Genomic DNA, 27,979 nt, shown 5'->3' on the forward strand with positions numbered 1-27,979 from the left:
ATCACAGTGATTACATTCATAGGGTTTCTCTCCAGTATGTGTTCTTTTATGTGTTTGAAGAACACTGTTTTGAGAAAAGGCCTTACCACACTGATTACAATCATAGGGTTTCTCTCCAGTATGTGTTCTTTTATGCACTTGAAGATTACTGTGTTGTGCAAAGGCCTTACCACACTGATTACATTCATAGGGTTTCTCTCCAGTATGTGTTCTTTTATGCCTTTGAAGATGACTGAGACATGCAAAGGCCTTACCACACTGATCACAATCATAGGGTTTCTCTCCAGTATGTGTTCTTTTATGCATTTGAAGATGATTATGTCGTGTAAAGGCCTTACCACACTGATTACAATCATAAGGTTTCTCTCCAGTATGTGTTCTTTTATGTCTTTGAAGATCACTGTGCCATGCAAAGGCCTTACCACACTGATTACATTCATAGGGTTTCTCTCCAGTATGTGTTCTTTTATGGCTTTGAAGGTGACTGTGTTGTGCAAAGGCCTTACCACACTGGTTACATTCATAGCGTTTCTCTCCAGTATGTGTTCTTTTATGGCTTTGAAGATTACTGTAGTGTGAAAAGGCCTTACCACACCGATTACATTCAAATGTTTTCTCTCCAGTACGTGTTCTTCTACGCAATTGAAGATGAATATGACGTGCAAAGGCCTTACCACACTGATTATATTCATATGGTTTTTCTCCAGTTTGTATTCTTTTATGTGTTTGAAAAACAGTACATTGAGTAATGTCTTTACCACTCTGATTATATTCATAGGGTGTCTCTCTAGTATATATTCTTTTAATCTTTTGAAGATGGCTCTGATCAGCAAAGACCTTACCATGCAGATTACATTCATATGTTTTCTCTCCAGTATGTTTTCGTTTATGACTTTGATGAGTTACATACAGAAAGTCTTTATTATCTTGACCATATTCATAGGGTTTCTCTCCACTGTGTGTTCTCTTATGCATTTCACAATGATTGTGACAAGAAAAGACTTCATCACATTGCTTAATTTCACAGCATTTTTCTCCGCTATGTGTTTTTTCATTCCTTAGAAGATGAGTGTTATAAGACAAGACTTTACCACAGTGAGAATATACTGAAAACTTTTCTCCAGTTTGATTTCTTTCATTCCTGCAAGCAAAATTTACACATGTAAAAGCTTTACCACATTCAATGCAGTTGAACCTTATACCTATATGAATTAACTTCATATTTTTTTCAAATTGTAAAAAGGAATCTAATATCAAGGTTTTATAGCTTTGTTTAAAATCATGTTTTGTTCTCTCATTGGGGGTCATTTTACATCTAGAAAAAATTTTTGTGATGATAAATTCCATTGTGTCATGGTTTATCTTTTCATCTATAACACTACCTATATTTTTCTAGGGTATTTTTTACATTTTTGAAGAGAACTGCATATACTGAGTGCTTTACCTGTTGTAATAAGAGCGTCGGGCTACGTTCCTGGCACCCACGCACTCATATTATGACAGAGTGGCTCTCTAACGTGATGGACTACATCCACTTAAAAACCTGAGAGGTCTTTAGAAAAGGGAGAGAGTTTAATACAGCTTTGGCTTTTTGTGGGTGGCTTGCCACAAAGAAGTTTTCCTGACTCAGCAGCAGGAAAAAACTGGCTGTTTTAAAATGCCGGCTTTCTGGGCTGTGCCGCCATCACCATCTCTGTCTGGCTCCTGCTGGAGACAGAGCTTTTGAATGGAGCATTTGGAGTAAAGTGGTACACCTCGCTTGATGGCGATGTGGACTGCTGTGTGCCTGGAACTGTGAGTGGCTCAGGGGCACCAAATGGCTCTGAGGCAGGAGAGGCTCAGCTCAACCATGCTGAACTATGCTGGTCTCAGCAGGAACTACCGTAATTACCATAATAATAGCATGGTTAAGGTTTAGACTAGGCAGGACTCAGGTGGTACCATATTACCTGTACATGGTGCAACTTAAGTTTTTAAGAACTGCTTAACATTTTAAGAAATGCTCCTGGATAGTAAAAAAAATTACAGATTCACAATAAAACAGATTCAGACATAAAAGACCACTAAATGAGTCACAGTGTTGAATGAATGTATGTAGGCTTGGGAGAGAGAAGAAAAAGAATATAAAGAATAAAGTTAATGTCTTTAAAAAAAGGGTAAAATCTTTAAAGAGACAGAATAAAGTAAACTGATAGAGTAAAAATAAGACACATAAAAATGGAAAATTCACAGCGAGTCTGGATTCTTTGTATTATTGTGCTTTCTTTAAAATTTTTGACTGTACAGGAGCTAAGTACAGAGAGACATTTTATTACATGGGCTACCAAGCTGAACCAGAATGGATTTCATAAGGGTATTATGACTTCAGAATTTTGGTTTAAGGATATGATGCTTTGGAATGGAGTTTCTTCTTTTGTTTTCACAGAGGATGAGACCCTGTGGATTGTGTCTATCCCAATATGGTATGATCATGCCCTCCTGAGAGGTTGCTGTGAACACCTTCAGAAAATTACTTCACTCAACTGCCGACTGAGATGAACCTAGCAGACAGGTTATCCCATAAAAGACCTGAATAACAGCACCCCCATTCAGCAGGAAGCAGTTTGGAGAGAAAAAAACTGTGCCCATGTTCCCAAATATTGTTTATAAATGTTCTTTTACATTTAAAGTGGGATATGATATAGGTATGAATAATTTGCATTGGTGTGGATTTTAAGGTCAATTTTGTTATACGTATATGTATTTCAGTATCTTGATTAAGGTATTGTGATTGTGTAGTTCATTTTTAAAATGTAATGTATAATTAGGAAATACAGGTTGTTGATGGATAATCATAAATATTAGTCATGTTAGTTAGATATTCAGGTTATATATAGAGATATATTTCAGTTAGATAGGTATTCTTTATATCTTTTAAAGACTGCAGAATAAGAATATGGCATTTAAATGTTTTAATCCCTTAGGGCTTTTCATGACAATGAGACACATCTGCTCCTGGCAGCATCAAGCTACTTCAAGAGGAAGATGGGCATCGAAGAGGCTCCTTATGGAGTTTGATAGCCATTTGGGCAAGAAACTGCTCTTGCCTGGACTGTTGCATAAACTGGACACAGAGAACCTGCAGAGAAAGGACAGCTGAACTTGCCTAAAGGCAAGATGTTCTTTCGGGGTTCCTGATTCATGAAAGAGTCTGCAAGACATTCTGCAGGACACAGCAGAAAGTGACTGAACTGTCTTTGAAATTTCCTGCTTCATGGAAATGTCTGCTGAACACTATGGGTCTGAAGGCCGAAGACGGATGCCCCAACGATACAAAAGAACTTTGGGTGACTGTACAGGGAGCAAGATGTCTCTGTCATTTCTAGAGTTTTGGATTTCTTGTTTACTTAGGTAATATTATATCACTCTGGAGTCTTGATGGAGTTGAAGAATAAATAAATAGTTATAGTTTTCCTTAGTTATGATAAAAGATAAAATAGATATAAATATTGTAACTGTAATTCTTGCTTGATAACTGTTTTGCTATATGTAATTGTACTATGTTAAAGTTAAAGCCTTTCTTTTTTGTTTAAACAGAAAAAGGGGAAATGATGGAGGTGGGTCTTGTATCTTATCTGTTGCTTTCATTGGTTAATTAATAAAGAAACTGCCTAGGCCCATTTGATAGGCCAACCCTTAGGTGGGTGGAGTAAAGAAAACAGAATGCTGAGAGAAAGAAGCCCAGTCAGGGAGTCGCCATGATTCTCGCATCAGACACAAACACAGGTTAAGATCCTCCCTGGTAAGCCAGCAGCCCAAGGTGCTACACAGAATATTAGAAATGGGTTAGATCAATATGTATGAGTTAGCAAATAAGAGGCTGGAACTAATGGGCCAGACAGTGTTTAAAAGAATACAATTTCCGTGTAATTATTTCGGATAATGCTAGCCATGCGGGTGGCCGGGTGCCAGGAATGTAGCCCGCCACTCTTATTACAACATTTACAAACATTACTCCATTCATAATTTTACTATATTGTGAATCATTATACATTTGGTAAGTGAACTAAGACACCCAGAAGTATTTGCATAGACCTAGAGCTCATGTTTGTTTGTTTGTTTTTGTTGTAATGTGAGTTTGTATTTATGTATTAACCATGATGATAGAAAATAAATTAACTTTGTATTTGTGGATCAAATTAAACATGTATACTCTACATGGGAACTACAGTTTATCTTCTTAATTGTTCTTAAGGAGAGGTAAGCTAAATATTTCCATATTCCTATTCCATATTCCTATGCTCATACACTTGTGTCAAGAGTGACATATCATATATATATATGAAAAATCATATATATATATATATATGAAAAAAGAATAGTGTATAAAAGATTTCCAAAATGAATCCACAAGGTTCAACTTTCAGACTTGAGGTATAGATATTAAGGTTTTTCCACATCACTGCCCCTTGACCCTTGACTAATCTGATTTCACTAAACTTAGCACAGTCACAAAAAGTATATGAGTGATACAAGGCTTACCATGGGCTATTGAATTAGTAGAAAGTTTTGCAGTTATACTCATCATCATTGAAATATGTATACATTTTCTGTCATGAATAGCAAGAAGCAAATGAAGCAGCAGTTCTACAACATAGCTCTCATGATGCTATGAATCAAAAGGTGATATCTGTTTAGGCATTGCTACCTAGACTTTTTCTTAAATGAAGGCTTTGCAGATGCAATTCATATACAAGAAATTGAGGTATATGGATTTGTGAGAACTTAAAAACCATCAATATATTTAAAGCTGTGCTTATTTACACTTTTGCTTTTGTTTTAAAGTTCCAGAACACATTACAAACTATTTAAGGGAAATTGTTATGAACTTGCCCAAGAAAATTACCTTGCATGTCTTCTAGAACATTTACAATGCTCTTTGGTGTTAAGGTCTTCCCAAAAGTATCCTAAAATACAGTACCAGAATAGAAGTTATATTATTTAAGAATGTGCAACAATTAGCTTATTATCTTAAGTGCACCTAAAAACTGTGACTGTGTTATTCACCCCATTATTCTTTCTCTAAAACAAATTACAGAACAAAATTATAAACCAAGGAAAAGTTGTCTCCATATTTTGAAACATGAAAGAAATTCATTTTCACCTATAGTAGTTAGGTTCCAGTAGGTCTCCAGCATCACATCTTTGTAGAGATTCTTCTGGGAAGGATTCAGTAAATCCCACTCTTCCTTAGTGAAGTTGATGTGCACATCATCATAGGTCACTTCCTTCAAAAATATACCATATATGAGTACAGTGTAAGTATGAGAGTGAAATGCATACTTCTTTGACAGTATAGTTTTACGATTCTGGTGTTCCCCATTCTTGTTCCATGACATAGACAGTCACTTTAGAAGGAAATTGAAAAGGAGAATCAATTCTGTTATTTCTGTGTCATTTGTATAGGATACCTCCTTATATGAGCAGTATCTATTCATGGGGAAAGAAAAAGAGAAAAGATCAACAGTATGTTGTATGCATGAGAAAATTAATGCCTACAGAAAGGAAAAAAAAGATGGGCAAACTGGGCTTATTGGTGTATTTTGCCTTTACCACAATGCTCAGCAAACAGAGGTAGGTATATTTGTTTCTGAGATGAATGCCAGTCAAGATTTAACAGAACTGCTTATCCATTTTTGGATACCATGTATTTTGTCAGAGGTTGAGGCATGAGCATGTCTTTGCCCAAAGGCTAGTTTTGACAACAAGAAAACAAGCTTTGAGTGTCTCCGGTGCTTAACATTCCCTGGAAATAGACAATGCTACCAGTAGTAATTGTGTCTCACTTCAACAGTACCCTAGGTTATGTAAAATCCAGATTTTACAGCTGTTTGAAGTGGCTGATTTACCTATCTATTCAACATTTATTCTTCATGTGTGTGAAAAACCTGATTATTCTAACTATAAGTAAGACAAACATTGATGACTATTGATCTATAATTCTAATACCTATATAACTTAAAGACTAAGACTTCATATTAGAATATTGTACAATAAACAATTGTACAACAAATGAGGACAATGGGCTCAAAATGTAACCAATGAATAGGTATCTTGATCAGTGGAAGAAATGTACATTGCAATTTGATAAATATATTTATTAATATATAAAATGTTTTAAGCATTGGTAGAAGCATGAATGCATATAATATTCAATATTTAACATTATATCAACATACAAAAATCTATATCAAGGCAATTGCCTATAAATTATAACTCACAAGAATTCACTCTATTACTTACTTATTATTATTGTATGTAAATTCACACTATCTTATTCCATCCAATTTTCCCTTTTATTTCAAAGAAATCCCTGAGCCCATAAAATTTCCCTTCCAACCCACAACCCTATACCAATTATAATCAACCCCTAAATGATGTCCCTAACCCTAGGACAAACTTTGTTGGGAGAGGGGATGTAGTCTTTTAGAATTACTTCCAGCTGTCATGGGGGCGATGTTCTTTCTATGGGATCCTGCGAAACTAAAATGATGGTTAAGTTCCAAGATTACTGTCTGGTATAACTGCAAATAGTCTCTGAGTATTATGTAAAGTTTTTCTGATCTTCTTCTTATAAGGTCTGTCCAGAACATTGTAAAAAGTGGACCATTTCAGCTAACCAAGTTGGAACCATCTTGAGCAGCTGGTATGCGAAACACGTCTGGTAGTAGCACTATCATCATCATGCCATTGTATCAACCAGGTTGAGTTGTTGTTGTGGGGCCCCAACTTCTTCCTGAAACTTCAGAAATTACTGCAGGAAAATTCATTGTGCATTGTGGAAAACTGAAACATTATTTATAGTCATATACAGACATATATATTCAATGACATGTACAATAGACTTGAAAGTAGAAATGTAGAAAAGTGAAAATTTTTCTAAATTCTTCTTTCTGTCCCATGATCCTGACATTGAGAGAGAAACTCTGAATTTTTATTTTAATGACATGCTTGGATTTATAGAGGGACAGAGCCAGTGTCTTTCTCCAAAACCAGCTCTATATATTCATAAATATACATCCACTTACAAAAGGCACCCAATGAAATGATAGGATAAAAGTGTACATTACTGAATCTAAAAAAAAAAAATAAAGGGGCATATATGTGTATGATGTAAAAGTATAGATCATTAAAATTAATTTAAAAAGGCAACTACTTATTTATATATTTTATATTGATATAGATATGGATGCTCCCTTTTGATATAAACTTGACATTTTTATCAAAACATACTGTCTATGATTTTTATATTCTTACTCAAACCATTTTATCTAATTTAACTCACTTAAACATGTAATGAAAATTTCTAGTCCTTGAAAGTTATTATTATAAACCAATTAGGATATAAAGTACTGGATGTTAGTACTTTGTTATTTATTACAATGGAAATTATACTCAAGTTAGGTATGTTTTCAACATTATATGGAATGTCATTAGCTGATTCAAATGTAAATACTTTAGAGAAAATGGTTGGTGAAGTAAAGCAAACTTTGTCTCCTTGGGAATTACTTCTGAAAATATACAAAAAGGTGATTGTATTAATTATTCAGCATATAAAATAGTGTTATAAAAATTTGAGCCCAAAAGTTAAAAATTAGGAGAGGTTATATGTGGAATCTTAATAAATTTCAGAAATTGTTGCAAGACATTGACCATCTATATCCCATTATTGGAGTAAAAAATTGAAAATAGTAATTAGAACCAAACCATAAAAGGGGACAAGTCAAAGAGAATTATCATCTAAAGCAGAAAAAATGGTTTAGTAGAAATAAAATTATAAAAGGTACTTATGGATTGTTTGGATCTGGAGTTTGGTTACATTCAAGACTTTTTTTTTTGATACAGGTTTCTATGTAGCTTTGGAATGTGTCCTGGAACTACCTCTTCTAGTCCAGACTGGCCTTGACCTCCACCTGCCTCTGCCTCCCAAGTGCTGGGATTAAAGGCTTGAGCCACCACCTCCTGGCCGTCATTCTAGACATTTTATGCTCTATGCATTCCCTATAGGTATTTTACTGCAGAGGAAAGATATTATCTTATAATCGATATTTTAAACATATAAACATACTGAAAGACTAAAAAGTTATGTGGAAAAAGAAACTGAGCTGTTTTTAAAAAGAAAACTGAAACTTCGTCTATTAGCAAGAATTTACCAAGGTTAAATTTTAGCATGTTTAGTCCAGTGCTCCAGTGTGGGTCTCTGTCTCTATCTCCATCCATCACCAGATGAAGATTCTATGATGATATGCAAGATATTCGTCATTATTGCACTGGAGCACTGGACTGAGCTCCCAAGGTCCCAATGAGGAGCAGAAGGAGGGAGAACATGAGCAAAGAAGTTGGGACCACAAGGGGTGCACCCACCCACTGAGACAGTGGAGCTGATCTATTGGGAGCTCACCAAGGCCAGCTGGACTGTGACTGAAAAAGCATGGGATAAAACTGGACTCTCTGAACATGGCGAACAATGAGGGCTGATGAGACGCAAAGGACAATGGCACGGGGTTTTGATCCTGCTAAATGTGCTGGCTTTGTGGGAGCATAGCCGGTTTGGATGTTCACCTTCCTGGATATGGACGGAGGGGGGAGGACCTAGGACTTACCACAGGGCAGAAAACTCTGACTGCTCTTTGGACTGGAGAGGGAGGGGGAAAGGAGTGGGGGGAGGGGGAAAAGGGTGGGAGGAGGGGGAGGGAAATGGGAGGCTGGGAGGAGGTGGAAACTTGTTTTTTTTTCCTCCTTTTCTCAATAAAAAAAATTTAGCATGTTTTACTAATGTTGAAATTGAATCATTATGGACAGGAAGTGAACATTGGCAAAGAGCTTACAGTAATTTCTTGGGAGAAATTAACAACAAATATCTCTTTAGCCATAATATTAGTGATCATACAGGGAAATAACTATTTCTAGGGAAAGGTTTCATCTAGCTTCCTGTATTTAATTTTGGGTTTGAGTCTCTCTCTGATATCTACGCATACATAACAAATACTCATCTTTAACCTCTTACAGATCTGCTGCATATGACAATTAAAATGATTAAGTTTTTTTGCAATGAAATATGAGCATGCATTACAGTGACTCTGAAGTCTCCAAAAGAAGTGTGAGTCACACAAGGAAGATTTCAACTGCACTATGTAATTGTTTCACCATCTAAACACCAGGTTTGGACTACACACTGCTCGGGACAGTATCAAAATGGTACACTGAGATATTTGAGACACCTGGGAACATATGTTTTAATTAAGCAAACAGTTCATTTTGGAGGTTTGAGGAAGAGATGATGGGCAAAAACACAGACAGATTGAATGACAGAATTGAATCAAAGACCCAGATATTAATCCTCACACCTATGAACACCTGATTTTTGACAAATAAGCTAAAATTATACAATGAAAAAAGAAAGCATCTGCAACAAATGGTTATGGCATAACCTGATATCAACATGTAAGGATGCAAATAGATCCATATCTATCACCATGCTCAAGTCCAAAGGGGATAAAGACCTTAATATAAATCTGATCACACTGCAACTGAAAAGAGAGAAAGTGAGGGCTGGAGAGAAGGCTCAGCCGTTAAAGGCTAGGCTCACAATGATAAATATGAAGAGAAAGTGAAAAGTAGCTTAACAAGCATGGAACAGAAGACCACTTCCTAAATATAACACCTGAAACGCAGAGTCTGAGAGGAAAAATAAATAAATTGGACCTTCTGAAACTGAGAAACTTCTGCAAAGCAAAGGACACAGTCAATAACACAATAAGGCTGCTTATTGGATGGGAAAATAAATTTCCAATCCCATATAAGATAGAAGACTGATCTCCAAAATATATAAAGAACTCAAGAAATTAAACATCAAAATTTCAAATAATTCAATTAAAAATGGGGTACAGAACTAAACAGAGAATTTTCTATAGAATATTCTCAAATGGCCAAAAGACACTTAAGGAAATGTTCAACATCCTTAGCCATCAGGGAAATGCAAATCAAAATGACTCTGCAATACCACCTTACACCTGTCAGAATGGCTAAGATCAAAAACACCAATAACTGCTTATGCTGGAGAGGATGTGGGAGTAAGGGGAAGACTCTTCCATTGCTGGTGGAAATGCAAATTGTACAACCACTCTGGAAAACAGTATGTCAGTTTCTCTGAAAATTAGGATTCAACGTAACTCAAGACCCAACAATACAAATGACAATAGTGTAAACTCCTTTATACATTAATATTGGTTTTAAAGTAGAGGATATTCATGCTATAATCCACAGACACAGAGTTAGTTAACAACAAAGGATCAAGGGAGGGATACATCAATCTCCCTGAAAGGGGCACTAGAATAGGTCTTCTGAATTGAATGGCGGTAGTTGGGTATGGAAACAGGAGAAATCAGGATCAGGGTGGTTGGATGTAGGGAGAATAAGGAAAGACTACAGGAATTGGGGAACATTTAGGAGTTGGTATGGTACCTAGTAGAGTAAATACTCATTAGGTTGTATAAAAATGCCACTAGCAAGGACTTTTAGGAAAGAGGGATAAAAAGCCTGTGGAGTCTTTTCTAACCAGGCAAAGTATTCAATGTTGGGACTGAAACACCAACCCAGCAACAGTCACATCTACATCTAGTCCTGATTGTAACATGTGTTGAGTTATTTGTTCCCCATAACTTGTAGGAGTAAACAACAAATAACTCGTGAAACTTCAGGCCCATTCCATTAGAAGGAGACAATGCCCATCCTAATTGGATGTCCAAGACCTGAAGCTCACTTCACTACAGGTCTGTGATAGAACCAAACAAGATAGGAAAAAAGTCCAAGAAATGATTTCTCATAATATTCTGTTATTCTTATAGAATGGTGCCTCAGACAATTGTTACCAAACTGGCCTAATCCAGGAACTCAAAGCAGCAGGAGCAGACACAGGCAGTCAAACAATAAGAGGAGATAAGAAGACCCTGCTGGCAATGGGGAGGAAGTACCATAGCAACTGCCTCCCACCTTGGTTGAGGACACTAGGTTAACACAACCCACAGAATCAACTAAGCAGGAGTTATTGGTGCTCACAGAGACTCTAAAGGTAAACAATGAAGAGAGATTTGGGGGAAATATGAGACTGAGATGAATGGTGGAAGGAAGCACTGCAGTCAAGGTAAAAAAGAAGAAGAAACAAAAGACTAATGAAAGAGAGGAATGAGGACAAATGAGGGAAGATTGTGTCAAGGAAAGATGAAAATTCAGCAGAGTAAATGCCAAACCCCGTGGTTCTCTCTCAGGTACATGGGGCTACATATTTTGTTTGGCTGGTTTTGTGTTTTTGTTTTGTGTTTCTTGAGACAGGGTTTCTCTGTAGCTTTGGAGCCTTTCTTGGAACTAGCTCTTGTAGACCAGACTGGCCTTGAACTCACAGAAATGCACCACCAGTGACTGGTGAGGCTTCACTTTCCAAGGGCTTACTTAATTAGTTCTATCCCTACTGAAGCAGTAATCTAATTGATATTTAAAATTAAAACTGCCTTGACCAGGCAGTTGTGGCACACACCTTTAATTCCAGCACTCAAGAGGCAGACGCAGGCAGATCTCTGTGTGTACAAGACCAGCCTGGTCTACAAAATGAGTTCTAGGACAGGCTCCAAAGCTACAGATAAACTCTGTCTCAGAAAAACTAAACCAAACTAAACCAAACTAAAATGAAATAAAACTCAGGAGTCAGATAGCAGGGTAAGAACTTGAAAGATCAGAAAATCAATTGATCAGCCACTGGTGACTACTACCTCTTCAATTTATCCATGCAAGAAAAGAGCCCATATCTTCTCTCAAGCCTGCCTTAATAATCCTGATTCCTACCTGGTCAACAACATCCAAACTTCTAGGGTAATTTACAGTGAGGTTGTTGTTAGCTCTGTCCTGACTCCAAGCAAACTGTATTATGAGAACATCATCAAAATGTCATAATTTCCCCTTTCTTACTAAATAAAAAGTGAAGGATTCAACCAACACAGTAAAGCTATATACAAAATATACAACAACTATGTACAAATATATATAGGAAACAGTGACCAATTCATTTGTATTTGGTAAATTTAGATGTAGAGAGCTGTGTGGAGCCGCACCTGATGGTGCTGGCTTCTGCCCTCCGTGATCCCGAAAGTGAGTGCTCTCTGTGATAATCAATTTCTAATATGGCTAAGGCCTGACTCATGCTATTATCACACAATTATTGTCAGCTGCTTGCATATGTGTGGACCTATGGGCACTGCCCATGTGGCAATCCAGGGTTGGCAGCTTGTGCCTTTTTAAGGGCTAGGAGAGGTTTGCCCGGGGTGAGAGAGAGAGAGAAAGAGAGAGAGATCACGATTCTGTAAGAAAGTCCTGAATAAAACTGCCTGCAAGAAGAGTTCGGGTGTTGTGTCTTCCTTGATGGTCAAGGTGGGCGTGACATTTAGAGAAAATACTATATTATATATCCTATCTAGGTAAGTCCAAAGTGTTGTACCTAAATCATTATTTGTCCCACCCTAAAATAAACTTTTTATATCTCTTAACCTTACATATTTCATTCTAGTTTCTGAGTTGTTTCAATTTGGTAACAGAGAAAACTACAATTATCTAGTATTTAAGTCCTTTAGAGACCTGTGAAGGTTATAGTACTCCCTGAGTAAACAGAAAATATAGTGTTTATTTATCTCCATGCAGAAATCTCAAGTCCAAATAGATCAAAAGAGAAAACCAACCACATTGAACTTCATAGAAGTGAAAGTGGGAAATACACTTGAACACATTGGTACAGGAGACCACTTTTTAAATATAACCCCAGCAGCACGAACACTAATAGCAATATTTAATAGATGGGACCACCTAAAACTGAGAACTTTCTGAAAAGCAGAGGAAATGTTCAATAAAACGGCAGCCTACAGGATGGAAAAGGTCTTCTTCAACCCCACATCAAACAGAGGGATGATATCCAAAATATATAAAGAGCTCAAGTAACTGGTCATCAGAAGAACAAATAAGCCAATAGAAAAATAATTGTACAGAATTAAACACAGAACTCTCAAGAGATGACTATAAAATGACTGAAAGACACTTAAGGAAATGCTCAACATCCTTAGCCATTAAGAAATGTAAAAACAACTCTGAGATCCCACCTTACACCTGTAAGAATAGCCAAGATCAAAAACACTGAAGATAGTTTATGCTGGAGAGGATGTAGGGTGATGGGAAAACTTCTCCATTGCTGGTGGGCATGCAAACTGGCACAATCACTTTAGAAATCAGGAAGGGAGGAGAGCAGAGAAAAATATATACCTCAATGAAAACAATTTTAAAAATCCAAGAAATGACATAAACTACTGACTGCCTGGACAGTCACCCAAGATTCCACTGTACTGTTGGAATTTTAACTTTAGCCTATACACCTAGAAAATCTGACCAAGTTTCTGTGAAGCAGGAATTTTGAAGGATTGTCCTTCTTTGCCATGGCAATGCTCAGCTGTCACTTTCTTTCATGTCCTGCCTATCTAATTTAGACAGTATACTGTCAGTAGTCAACTCAAAGGGCAGTTTCTTGCCAGTGCCTAAGTCTTGACAGCAAGAAAGTTAACTACATTTAGTCATTTCTATGATATCCATAATTTCTCTGAAGTAGATTGGTGTTGTCAGGAACAGAAATGCCTTATATAATCATAACATCTTAAGTGCCATATTTTGAATAGGAAATATTTGATGACTTATTGAAAATGTATTTTTGGCCAGAGAGTGATGGGGCATGTCTTTAATCCCAGTACTTGTGTGGCAAAAGCAGGTTGATCTCAGTGTGCTCAAGGCCAGTATGTTCTACAAAGTGATTTCCAGAACAACCAGAGTAATTCAAAGGAATCCTATCATGAAAAAAATGAAAATGAAATATCTTTTGGCTTCACCTTGAAAGCCTACCTAACAGGACTATAAGTATGATTATAACATGTAACATTAACTTGTAATTTTATTAATTTAAATAGCTTGTAATAGTAATTTTCAGGACTAGAGATTTATTTTATATCATAAAGTTCGGCAGAAAACCTTACATAAGAGTAGATATGTATGTACAGTATCTTTTATCAAAAATAACCTTAAATTTCCATGAATATACAAAAATATGTTAAATAAGATTAGAAACATCTACAATATAACAAAAATAATCTCAAATATGTATTAATATAAAAAATCCATACTAATATAAAATATTTAATAAAAATAGTTTTTTATTTAAGGTCAAATTAGTAATCTATCATTTATCCTATGATTTCTATATCTTCCCTGTTTCTTTTCAGAACAAGATAACTAAGTATTTTCTCCTTTGTTTATATATTTTACCATTACCCATAGTAACTTGTTACCTCCTCCACCTCAATGATGGCATAATTCATGACCTAATGAATGACCAAACCCCAACTCTTAGGAATATGGGAACCATGCTTTTGAAATTATATTTTGATGTCTGTGAGCAACGGCATCTATAAGGGTCCCTGAAATAAACCTAAGAAAATTTCAATTTATGGGAGAATTACCTGTATTATTTCTTGTCCAGTCTTTGTGTAATGGGAAAGTATAGGAATTATCTCAAGTTCTGTCTAGTGTAGTGCATGAGGACCATATTAGATAGTAATCTTGGAATCATCCTGAATAATTTATAGCCCAAAGCTGACCTTTGGAGGAGGGTAGTCAGTTTAGTGGCATTACCACACTCTAGGAGGAATCAATGTAAAATCATTAAGATTTTAATGGTCACTGCTAAGAATGATCGTGGTTTACTGTAGAAAACCTTTTAAGTGCTATATGTAGTAAAGCTCAAAGAGGTTAAAGGAGCATAGTTTTTTATTTATATACAGAATCGAAAAACTTACTTTTAAGTTACTTGATAGAGATTTAGACCCAAAATCATGAACAGGAATTAAAAAGAAGCCTTTTATTTAAATTAGATTTTAGATGTAGTGCAAACTGATGTTGTTCATAAATCCTGTAATCAGTTAGTAGGGCGGGAAGCTGAAAGATCAATGAAGCACAGCATCCATCCACTAGATCTTAGCTCTATAAAGTTCCCAGTCCAATGTGGGAGCCCACATGTGACTCAGTTTCCATCTGGAGTCATTTCAGACTTAAAGATTCTATTTGAGTCCAAGCATACCTGCTGTTCTAGTAACCTTGAGGGCTGTGAATAACATCTGCGTTAGCCAACAGAAAAAGCATTTTGCCCAGCTATAAGAGTCCATTTTTTTCTATTAATATTTGGGCTAGTGGAGGCCAGCCAGGGGCACCCCTAGTTAATGATTAGAAGCTGCTTAGCTGAATCAGATAATGCACAGGTTTGAGCTGCCTCCAAGCACAGTGCAGGAAGGTGGAGAGCTGACTGTACTGCTTTTTGATCTGCATTTTGACTGTGTTTAGTACATATGCTGGCTGAGAAATAAACTCAGGCTGTTTTCTATTGACCTTTCATCCTTTCAGTCTAACCTATGTTTCTGTCTTCATTTCTCTTAATCTAACTTTTCCTTAGCCTCAGCATTCCCTCCAAGGGAAGCCCTAGATAAATGTTGTTAAGACTCACCAAATGGGGTATCCCGTCTCTATAAATCCTCAAAGTGAATGCTGTTTCTACAAAACACTCAATCCTCAGCTCTTCTCTCATACCACCTTATATTCCTCTCTCTTCCCAAGCATGCCACTTCCTATCTGCAACTCCTTAGTGATAGGATTAAAGATATGAGACACCAGCATTGACTCTACAACAAACTAGTGTGACTACTGGGATTAAAGGTGTGTGTCAGTATTGCCTGGGGTGTAAGGCGGGCCATGGCATCTGTTTTACTTTATGATCTTCAGGCAAGCTTTATTATTAAAATATAAATGAAAAAATAAAATAAAATACTTAGAAGCAAGCATCTGAGATCAAGAAGAGAAAAGTAAAACTGTTTATCACCAAAAAATATAAAAAATATTCTGAGTACAAACTGGGGAAGGTCCATCGTTTTCACAAACAATGAATGATATAATTAAATTATGGTTCACAAAATCAACAATATGGATGACACCATTGACAAAACAAGGCACAAACACAAATCTACATACACACACATGCACAAACACACACACACACACACACACACACACACACACACACATATATATATATATATAATTGTTTCTTAAAGAAGAACAACAAGGTTCTAATCTAATTCACTGAATCACTGGCCATCACACATGCTGTACACTCCTGTTCTCTCCTTTACCAATAATAGAAAATGGGTTCGGTGAGAAGGGCTCTTTCACCAAAATTTACAATATTCACTTGAAGTCTTCTGATGTTTTTCCTTTACAGAAAATAGATTTGATTACTGAAAGCATCTCATTCTCTTGTGATAAAGAAAATTATGTCTGTTAGGATCACTTACCATGTTTCCTACAATTGGTGATGGAATCCAAGTCTGCATCACAGTGAGGAAATGAAATCTTTTTAAATGGAATTTCAAGAGAACAGATTTTTAAAGAATCAGTTTACATGTAAATCAACTTGATTTACTCTAACTACTTGGAGTTCCAACCACTTCTGAAATTAAGGTTACTGCTATTTTTTGTGTATGTTTGTATATATTTTTGTGTATGATACTCTCTATATGATTGCTAGAAGTGATCAAAGCTTCACCCAACGCTCACCACGATATAGCTTGTGATCTTCCTGCCTACACCTACTGCAGAGGCAGAATAGAATCATGGAAAGAACCCACAAACTGTCTGCGACTTGTATTCCCAATTGCTAACTCTTCCCGTAATTCCACATTGGCTAGGGCTCACAATATTAGCAGTTCCTCTATAGGAGGATCAGAGATTAAATGACTCAGACTGCACAGTCCTTCCAGTTCTGCCCTCCCAGCCCAGCAGACAGGGCCCCTGTTTAAAAAGATTGTATTTAGTATACATTATTCCACTACCCTAGAGCACATCCTGTTCCACATCCAAAGTACAGGGTCCTCTGTGTGCACATTGCATTGCACACTCACTTTCCAGTGCAGCCATCCCATTGCCTCAGAGAAGGAAAATCCTGAAGACAAACACAGGTCACATTCATAAAGGAATCACTGTTCCTGTGTAACTGTGGTTACTTTGTAACTGTTGTTAAACAAAAACAGACCATGAATTAGAAAACAATCAGGATCATGTTATGGCTCGGAGGGAGCAAAGACAATGAGAATATGATGCAGTTTTAAGCTCAAAAATTATTTTGAAAACTTGAAATAGACTTTATGGCCATGTGCTCGAGAGACTAAGGATTTTTATTAGAGCACAATAAATATTTCTCATGTATTTTCCCTAAAGATGAACACCTTATTCCAGAAAAGTAACAGTCCTGTTAAGCAGGGCCACAACATTTTACCCAGATTATCTGTTTTTGATGAACTATTGTAAATATCACAACTAGATTTCAAGATAAGGTAAGTGCCATACCTAGATTACCATTGTCTGTGGACTGCAAACAATGGTCAATCAGGATAATCATACAGCATCACAATTGACCTCCTGATTCCACATAAGTAATCTCAGTTGAAGGAGGAAAGCTCTTACCCTCAGGCCAACCTCTCAATTCCTGCACTGTGTCTCCACCAGCTTCAAAGTTGGTCAATAAGTTCAATTCTTATACCAATCCCTCTTCATTTCTAAGTCCCCAATAAAAGCCAGAATGATTAGCAGACACTCATTAACTGCTCTATTTTTCTTTCTCACTGACTAGAGAAGGACAAACCTGGAAGGAGTTGCAGGACTGTCTTCCCAGAACTGGCAACAGAGGCAGGATTAGGTGTGTAAAATAATTCTCAATTATGTAGCATGAGGCAAGCCTAAAGTATAGGAGACATTGCTCTACATAGAAATCAACATAACTTGAAAGAAATGAAATGAAACTACCAATGACTTAGAAACCTTGGAAAACAGAAACAAATAGAGATAACAGCAGCAATTTACTTAAAGAAAGTATTTGAAACTGAAACCAAAAAGTGATTTTTAAAGTGATGATAAAAATGCACTTTTAACTGTGCAGTAGTGGCTCAGGCCTTTATTCCCAGCACTCAGGAGGCAGAAGAAAGTGGATCTTTGTGAGTTTGAGGCCAGCCTGGTCTACAAGAGCTTGTTCCAGGGCAGGCTCCAAAGCTACAGAGAAGCCTTGTCTCAACACACCAAAAAAAATGCACTTTTAAGATTAAATAAAATTTTCTATATTGATTTTAAAAAGGAGTAGGCCATTCCCTAGGAGAAAGAATGTCATTAACAAGAGGTAGATTGATGGTACAAATATACATATGTTCACGCTGAGATTTGTAACCGAATACATAGAGTTAGTCCATGGACTGTTTTTCAAATCTCTGAGCCGACATAACTCTGTCAAGCAAGATCGATCATATTTCTTACCAAAAGCAATCTACAGATTGAATACAATGCCCATCAAAATCCCAGCAAAATTCTTCAAAGATTTCAAAAGAACAGCACTCAAATTCATTTGAAAAACAAAAAACTCAGGATAGCCAAACAATCCTATACAATAAAAGAACTTCTGGAAGCATCACAATCCCTGTCTTCAATCTTTACTACAGAGATACATTACTGAAAACAGCCTGGTATTGTCATTAGAACAGACAGGAGGACCAATTGAGCTAAATAGAAGACCCAGATATCAACTCACATATCTTTAAACACCTGATATTTGAGAAGGAACGAAAAAATATCAAATGGAAAAAAGAAAACACATTTAACTAGTGGCGCTGGCATAACTGGATATCAACATGTAGAAAAATTAAAATAGACCCATATCTATCAGCATGCACAAAACTCAAGTCCAAATGGATCAAAGACCTCAACATAAAGCCAGCCACACTGAAAATTACAGAAGAAAAATTGGGAAGTACACTTGAATGCATTGGCACAGGGAACCAATTCCTAAACATAACCGCAGTAGCACAGACACTAAAAGAAAAATTAAATGGGACATCCTGAAACTAAAAAGCTTCTGTAAAGCAAAGGACAGGTTAACAAGGCAAAATGACAGCCTACAGAATGGGAAAAGATCAAAATCCCACATCAGACAGAGGTCCGATCTTCAAAATATACAAAGAACTTAAGATATTGGACACCAGAAGAACTCATAATCCAATAAAAAATAGAGTACAGACCTAAACAGAGAACTCTCAACAGAGCAATCTAAAATAGCTGAAAGACAATTAAGGAAATGTTCAATATCATTAATCAGAGAAATGCAAATCAAAACATCTCTGACATTCCATCTAACACCTGAAAGAATGTCCAGGATTAAAAACACTGATGACAACTTATGCTGGAGAGCTTTTGGGGAAATAGAAACACTTCTGCATTGCTTGTGGGAATGCAAGCTGATACAGTCCCTTTGGATGTCAGTGTGGCAATTTCTCAGAAAATTAGGAAATGACCTTTCTCAAGACCCAGTAATACCACTTTTGGGTATATAATCAAAAGATGCTTAATCGTGCCTCGAGGACATGTGCTCAACTATGTTCATAGCAGCTTTGTTTGTCATAGCCAGAATGTGGAAACAACCTAAATGCTCCTCCATAGAAGAATGAATAAGAAAAGTGTGGTACATTTACACTATGGAGTTCTACACAGCAGAAAAAAAATAACAACATCTTGAATTTTGCAGGAAAATTGATGGATCTAGAAAACATTATTTTGAGTGAGGTAACCCAGACACAGAAAGACAATTATCACATGTACTAACTTATAGGTGGTTTTTAAGCATAAAGCAAAGAAAGCCAGCCTACAAACCACAATCCCAGATCTTAGACAAAAATGAGGATGCTAAGAGAGACTGACAAACATCTAATCTACATGGGAAGAATAAAGGATAAAGAGACAAGATTTCCTGAGTAAATTGGGTGCATGGGGACCTTGGGAGAGTGTTGAAGCGGGAGTGGAGAGGCGGGGAATGAAGCAAAGAAATTGTAGAGCTCAGTAAATATCAATAAACAAAGATCGATCATATCTGCAGAGGATAGTTGCCTAATTGCAAATTAAATGTTACTTGACTCAAGATAACCTTCCTAATCTGGACACCCACACAATCACACAACATTAATTTACACATGCTGGGCAATTACAAACCTCTCCTGCTACCACAATCAGGCCCTTTCTCATAGTGGTGGCTGCAACAGCTGATTGCCTATGCTGTGCCCCCTGCAGTGCACACAATAATCTATTCTTCCTCTTGTGGTCTGAGGACAGAAGAAATGCTCCATGTGCAAATCCTTTTCCTGTGACTGTGTTGGACAGTCAACTACATGGCTCAAATGCATTTTTATTTTATTTTATTGGTTTTGTTTGAGACATGGTATCTCTGAGCTTTGGTGCCTGTCCAGGAACTAGTTCTTGTAGACTACACTGGATTCAAACTCACAGAGACCTGCATGCTTCTGCCTCCCGAGTGCACCATCAATGCCAGGCAAATACATAATTTTAAAACTGTGAATGGGTACAGTCACTTAAGAACTTTGAGGGTGTAATATAGAGGACACTCAAGATTGTCCAGGAAAGCAACAGACAGGGACCAAAGCCATCTGAGTCAAAATAACAGAAGTTGTCTCAGAAACAATATTTTTATCCGGACAGAAATGCAGCTCTTCTACAATTAATATGCCTTTCCACAGAGAAATCACAATACACACTTAGAAGATTAATAAAGAAAAGTTTCTTAAATGATGTTATGCATTGATCTCTGTCCAATGCTCAAGGGGAGCTAGGATAGACAGATTTTGCATTCAATATATGCTGTTATCCATAAGCATCCCTTATGATAATGGTCCAGATTAAACTTTGAACAATTGAAATAGAAACAGGAAACTTGCCAGTCTAAATATTTAGGCAAAAGTATTCTCAGAATATTCTCTTAAGTATGCCAGTTACCAGTTACAGACAGGGTTCTAAGGTGACGATCACAAGGGAAAAGAAAGACTGGACTGGACAAGTAAAAGATAAAAAAGATAAGGTGAGGAGGTGTTGCAGAAGATCCAGGCAAGTCTAGTAAGCTTCTTAAGAATAACATCTTAGGCGGGCAGTGGTGCAGCACGCCTTTAATCCCTGTACTCGGGGATTTTTCGAGGTGTTTCTCAGTAGCTTTGGAGCCTGTCCTGGAACTCTTGTAGATCAGGTTTGCCTTGAACTCAAAGAAATCCATCAGATTCTGCCTCCAGAGTGTGGGAATTAAAGGCACGCACCACTACTACCTGGCAGTGAGTTTTTATTTTTAAATCAGTGATGGCTTCTTTGAAATGGTTTGGAGTCAAATATCTGCACAATCCTGGTAAACAATGTGTACCAGGGCATTCTAATCTCTTCCAGTTCTGATTAGCATATATTTAAAGTCTGGGTGTTTTACATGAAGTTCTCCCTCTGCTAAATTCTACTTTGTGAGACTAATTATTTTTTAAGCATTGGTCAATCTATTGTATCACCAATTCTACTCTTCAACATTATGGTACAGTAGTGGAAAGCTACACAACACATGAGATGCCTTTGATAACCTCTACAAATTTAAATCTCAATTCAGATCATATTTAAAGCTTAAATGCAAAGTGCTCGATACCGAGAAGATATTGGAGAATCTAGGCTTCTCTGAGTTTGGCAACTTGTTTCCATGAGTGCAAGAACACTGTTGAAGTTGACTAGGAAAGTGTTTTTACACACAACTTCCTGCTCCCAATACTCTAAGGAGATGAAGCCACAGAACAAAGTTATTCAGAGGCCTGCTCCTAGGTTCAGGAGATAGCAGGGACCATGAGGGACTTCACATACAGGGAGAATGATGGCAGGTTCCCACCCAGACCCATGGAGGTAACACCATAGTGTTTTCTGCACCTCACCCTCTGCTCCTCCCCATCAGGAGACAGCATTTCCTCACTTACCATGTTGGGCTTCTCCATTTTGCAAAAATTCTCAGTGCATCGTCTCCCTGCAACAGCAACTGCACCGAGAACAGGAATTCTCTGGCGCCAGCTCCACTTCAAAGCCAAGACTGAAGATGGCTTCCCAGGAAGAGACCTGCACTGCTTCTGACTGGCAGGTCACCTGGAGTGCATGATTGGCTACTGAGTCCTGAGTGACAAGAGCACCTCCCATAGGGATACAGTGTGCTTAAAGACACAGAATACTGATTCCTGTGCAATCCATTGCCCCTAATAGAGAACTTCTCCAGATCTGAGAATATATACATTTCAATAGCACTTGCCCCTGGCTACAAAAGCAATCAATGTCATCTTCTTGCATGCCTAGGAACTTTCCCTTTTTCTTCCAGCACACTATATGACTTGTAGGGTGCACTGTGCTAGGTGGATCAAGCATTTTCCTGTCCCATGGGGTAAGGATGCCTAGAATACTAACAATTAAAGAGAGTTTTAAAGTTACTAAATGAAATATTTGTTCTGTGGCTTCATTTCTGAGGTCAGATGAACTGAAGGTACTTTTTATATGGTTTTCACAGGGATTTTATACAACAGGAAAGAGAAAAGCAGGAAACAGATCTCAATCAAGATGATCAGTCTTTCCCCCATCAGAAAGGTGGATAATGGCTCATTGCTTTAGGGTTTTGTTCCTTAAATTTGAAGCAAATTCCAGGTAAATGAATAATAATAAAAAGAATAGTGTTCATGGAAATTTGAATATGTAGAGAATAATGGAGCTAGAAAGAATGAGCACTATTGTTAGCCAGCACATCTCACTCCATAGTCAGGTGAATAAAATATACAACTGCAGTATTTAAGATTCTCTACATGAACAGGATTTGTAGAATGAATCTCACCATGTATGTAAAAAGTAGGCTTATTAAAATGTCTCACAAGCTATTGTCCAGGTAACTTAAGAAAAACTGCCTACCAATGGCAATTGAAGAATCCAATAGCTTGCTTCTCAGCCTTTTGTCTAAGGTCAGGTGAAGATTCTAGTAGTTGTTCTGCCCCCAAGGCTCTGTGACTCAGCTGGTTTTAAGTATTCATCAAAATTACAATGCAGTAGGCTCTAATGCTAGTAAAGGAATGAGCTTGGTAGCCAGAGCTAGAGCACGGAGGCAAAACAGAGACTTTTCTTCTTCTTCAAAATACTTTATATGTGACTGCTGCTACCAGAATGGGAGATGCTGATTAAAGTTGGGTCATAGTCTTTGTTGGATTCAGGTTCGTTTTTATTTTTTTGGTGATTTCAAGACAGGATTTTTCTGTGTAGTTGTAGAACTCATTCTGTAGGCCAGACTGGTCTCAAATTTAGAAAATCCCACTGCTCATGAGTGATGGTGTTAAAACTGCACACAGACATGAGTGAGAGAGATAGCTCACTGGTTAAGTGTGCACAAACACCAAGCAGCTTAATGTGGATCCTATCATCTCAAACTATACACATTAAAGGAATATTTTCCCATTTCAAACCTTTAAGTAAAATCTCCTCAGGTATAATCAATTCTTTGTGTAGTCAATTTTAACTGCCAAAAATAGCCAGACATTTCAACAGCCAAGACAGATGAAATGAGAAAAAATTCTTGCCTGTAGGAGGCATAAAGAATGTTTATAAAGTTGTTTTCAAAATTGTTTTTCCTCAACGAATGAAGCATGGAGATTTTACGTAGGGAGTCTGAACATGCTCATGCAATGTTCTCCCTTTCCTTAAGCATGCTCAATTAACAAATCCACTTTAATGATAATCACAATGTAAAAGCAAAGACATTTAGTGACATTCTTTCCTCAAAATCATGTAGGAACAATTGTAAATTAAACAAATGATGGAAAGAAATGCCTCTGGCATGTTCATACTGTACCATAAGGTTTTAGTTGAAATTCAAGTGGATGACACTGTGAAAAGTCAATTATCAATTTTGATTCTTATTCTAAAAGATAACTTTACCAACACCATAAAAAGTACCTTCAGTTCATCTGATCTCAGCATGAAGCCACAGCACAAACTTCTCCATTTATTACCTTAAAATTCTCTTTAGCTGTTAATAATATTCTGAGCATTCTTTCCACCGTGGGACAGGAAATCACTGCACCCACCTAGCACAGCACAGTACACTGTACAAGCTAGCTAGCCACATTGTGTCCTGGAAGAAAAAGGGAAAGTTCCTATGGAGTGCAAGATTATGACAGTGTCTACTTTTGGAAGCCAGGGATAAGTGTTATGAAATACATATCTTGGCCCTTCTAGAAAAGATGTTTGACTGGGGTGGGAGCAATGGCCAGGAACCACTGTGCTGTGTCTTTAAGCACACTATAGCCCTGTGGACAGTGTTTTTTTTTTCATTCAGACCGAATTAGCTAATCAGGCCCTTTAAGTCATGCAGGCCTCTTCTGGGCAGACATGTTCAGACTCAGCTTTGCAGAGGAGCTGCCTTCAGTGGTTTTTTATGCTGCAGTGTAATTGTTGCTGCTGGGAGTTGAAGAACTGAGAGGTTTGACCAGCTGGGAAACAGCAACATTGTGAGCAAGGGAATGTTGTCTCCAGATGGGGAGGAACAGAGGATGTGGTATAAAGTTCCAGTTTTCTATTTGAGAAAAGCACAGTTCTTTCAAATGGGCAATATGACACCAGGTGACATATAATTGAAATGCAAAACATTGTTGTCTGGAGGAGTTACCTGATCAATCAAGGCTTTTTTTTTATGCCCTCTTGAGGAAGGAAGAACAATCTTGGGAGACCTAGTAATAGATTGGTGCCTAAGCCTTTTGAGTTTCCCTAGGGATCTGATCTACTGATAATAAAACAAAGCTCCTTCTCTAAAACCAGAAATATGCTTAGGGGAGCTGGTAATGGTCTGGTGACAAGGCCTTTGTGGAGGGGTTGCTTCAGATTCTAAGAACCCAACTCTTCCCACCATATGGAGATTTAGTTATCAGTCCCATGGCCACTCTGCTCATAGTAAAGTTCTTGAGATACCCTGTGTTCTCATTGTATAGATTTGTTTGAGTAGTCTCCTCCTAAATTCATGTGATAATTTGTACTTATAATTCTCTAATATCTTTCATTTCTCCCTTGGAATTATACAAGATGCTATTCTCCTTTTAAAAAATTTTTTGAGACAAGGTTTGTCTCTAGGAGTGTCCTGACTATTCTGGAACTCACTGGGTAAATCAGGCTGTCCTTGAACTCAAAGAGATCACTTGGCGCAGCAAGGGTGTGTGCCATCAATGCCCAGCAAGATGCAGTTTTTCCTAGGAAGTTTACTAGGCATCTGCAAGACTTCCCTACCCTAGGATTGGAGTCACCATTATGAAAATGTTCCTGGCTGAGCAGAGTTGGCATAGGCCTTTAATCCCAGCACTAGGGAGGCAAAGGCTGGCTGTAAGTTCAAGGCCAGCCTGGTCTACAGGAGCTAGTTCCAGGAAAGGCAATTAGGCAACAATTCTATGCAGACATGGTTGATCTTGCTTGACACAGTCATGTCAGCTCAGAGATTTGAGAAACAGGCCATTGACTAACTTTATGTGTCAGGTTACAGATCTCAGTAGCCAACATATGTATATAGAAACCATTAATCTATCTCTTATTAGTGACATTCCCTCTCCTATAGAAAGGCCAACTCTGTTTCAAAGTCAATATAGAAAGTTTTATTTAATCTCAAGAGTGCAATATTTTTATCATTTTAAAATCTTATTGGTGTAATTTTCAGATATTTTTTTAAGTGTATTGCTCCTCTTGTCTCTGTTTCTGTCCTCCAATGTTTCAAGTCATTAATAGTTGCATTTTATTTCTCTCAAGTGATGTTAATTATTGATTTCTTTGTCTCTTATAGTTTAGGCTTGCCTCATACTATATAATTGAGAATCATTTTGAACACCTAATCCTGCCTCTGCTGCCCAGTGCTGGGAAAACAGTCCTGCAACTTCTTACAGGTTTGGCATTGACTTGTCAATGAAGAAGAAATGTAGAGTAGTTACTGAGTGTCTGCTGATCTTTCTGGCCTTTATTGGGGACTTAGAAGAAGAGAGACCTGTGCAAGAGTTGAGGTCATTGACCAACATGAAGCTGGTGGAGACACAGTTCAGAAAGGGAGAAGTTGTACTGAGGGCGAAAGCTTTCCTCCTTCAACAGTAGTTGAAATTAGCATTGTGGAATCAGGTAGTCAATTGTAGATGTTTCATGAATGTCCAGATTGACCATTGTTTGCAGTCCACAGACCAAGGCAATCAAGAATCTGGGAAAGAAACTGACCTTATCTTTAAACCTAATTGCTATATTTAAAGTAGCTCATCTAAAATACAAAATCTGGGGGAAATGTTGTGGCCCTGCTTAACAGGACTGTTACCTTTCTGCATTAAGTTGTTCATCTTTAGAGAAAATACATGAGAAATATTTAATGTGCTCTAACACAAATCCCTAGTCTCTGGAGCACATGGCCATAAAGTCTATTTCAAGTTTTCAAAATAATTTTAGAGATGAAATCCACATTATATTTACATTCTCCTTGTTGCCTCCAAACCCAAATATGCCTGGATTGTTTTCTAATTTATGGTGTGTTTTTCTTTAACAACAGTTACAAAGTAACCACAGATGCACAATAACAATAGTTACTTTATGAATGTGACCTGTGTTTGTCTTCAGGATTTCCCATCTCTGAGCCAATGGGATGGCTGCACTGGGAAGTAAGTGTACAATGGAATGTGCACACAAAGGACCCTGTACTTTGGATGTGGGATAGGATGTGATCTAGGGGAGTAGAATAATGTGTACTAAATACAAAGTTTTTAAACTGGGGCCCTGTCTGCTGGGCTGGGAGGGAAGAACTGGATGGATTGTGCTGTCTGAGTCATTTGGTCTCTGATCCTCCAGTAGAGAAGCTGTTAATATTGTGAGTCCCAGCTGGGTGGCCCTAGCCAATGAGGGATTCTGGAAAGTCTTAGCAATCAAGAGTACTAATGGGAGAAAATGGTTAATTTGGCTTATATTGCCATATTGTCGTTCACTACTAAAGGATGTCAGGAAAGGAACTTAAAGAGGGCAGGATTCTTAATAAATTTTTGTATGTTGAACCATTCTTGCATCTCTGAGATGAATCTGACTTCATCATGGTAGATGATTTTTTGATGTGTTCTTAGATTTTAGCTAGTATTTTATTGAGTATTTTTGCATCTATGCTCATCAGGGAGATGGGTCTGTAATTTTCTTTTTTGGTTGAATCTTTGCATGGTTTTAGTAGAGGTGTAACTGTACCATCATTAAAGGGGTTTGGCAATGTTCCTTCTCTTTCTATTATGTGGAACCCTTTGAGGAGTATTGTTATTGGGTCTTAGTTCTGATGGAATTCTGCCCTGACACTCTCTGGCCCTGGGCTTTTTTTTTTTTTTTTTGGTTGGAATGACTTCCCTTTCCTTGCAGGTTATAGGTTGATTTAAATTATTCACCTGATCTTGATTTAATTATGGTATGTGATACCTATTCAGAAAATTGTTCATTTCTTTTTTTCTCAAAACCATTGATTTACTATAATACAAATAAGGAAATCTTAACATTGATATACAAAGATTACAATTTGACCAAAGAATTTCTTCTTTACTACACAAAACATGATCCAGCAGTAAAAACAAACCATTTTCCTTTTTCCAGTAAAACAAATGATATAGTTTTGGTAATAAAATAATTTTGAATATAGCCCAACTATATTTACCTATTATCCAGTCAGAAAGTCTTATCATAATTTAGTGGATTGGTTGTATCTCCACTAACAAAATATTTAACCCCTAAAGCAGCAGTCATTTATAGCAACTCTGGTACCAACATCAAAGGTGTTCGGTCCTTCCGAGCTTCCCGGGATCGATTCCTGACTACCTTGCTATGAATAGCACAGCTCACACAATAATGCAGCTTGACATAGAGTTTGGGGAGCACATAGGCATCGAAGACACTTGCTTCAGACATG

At 37.3% G+C, this 27,979-nt stretch overlaps 1 protein-coding gene across 1 annotated transcript; it reads right to left on the bottom strand.

Moving 5' to 3' along the window:
* Window positions 1–15: 15 nt before the first annotated feature.
* On the bottom strand, window positions 16–27,978 carry LOC121434676 (zinc finger protein 239-like; the record flags this gene model as incomplete). Its single annotated transcript, XM_041633600.1, has 4 exons — window positions 27,835–27,978; window positions 4,886–4,946; window positions 1,092–1,141; window positions 16–822 (listed from the first exon to the last, which is right to left on the bottom strand). Coding segments are annotated over exons 1-4 (1,062 nt in total), but the record flags the coding sequence as incomplete, so codon positions are not given.
* Window position 27,979: the final 1 nt, after the last annotated feature.

Source organism: Microtus oregoni, unplaced genomic scaffold (genome assembly GCF_018167655.1).
Source record: "Microtus oregoni isolate MIOR12 unplaced genomic scaffold, Mior012 000044F_ref0000062, whole genome shotgun sequence".
Taxonomy (NCBI): Eukaryota; Metazoa; Chordata; class Mammalia; order Rodentia; family Cricetidae; genus Microtus; species Microtus oregoni.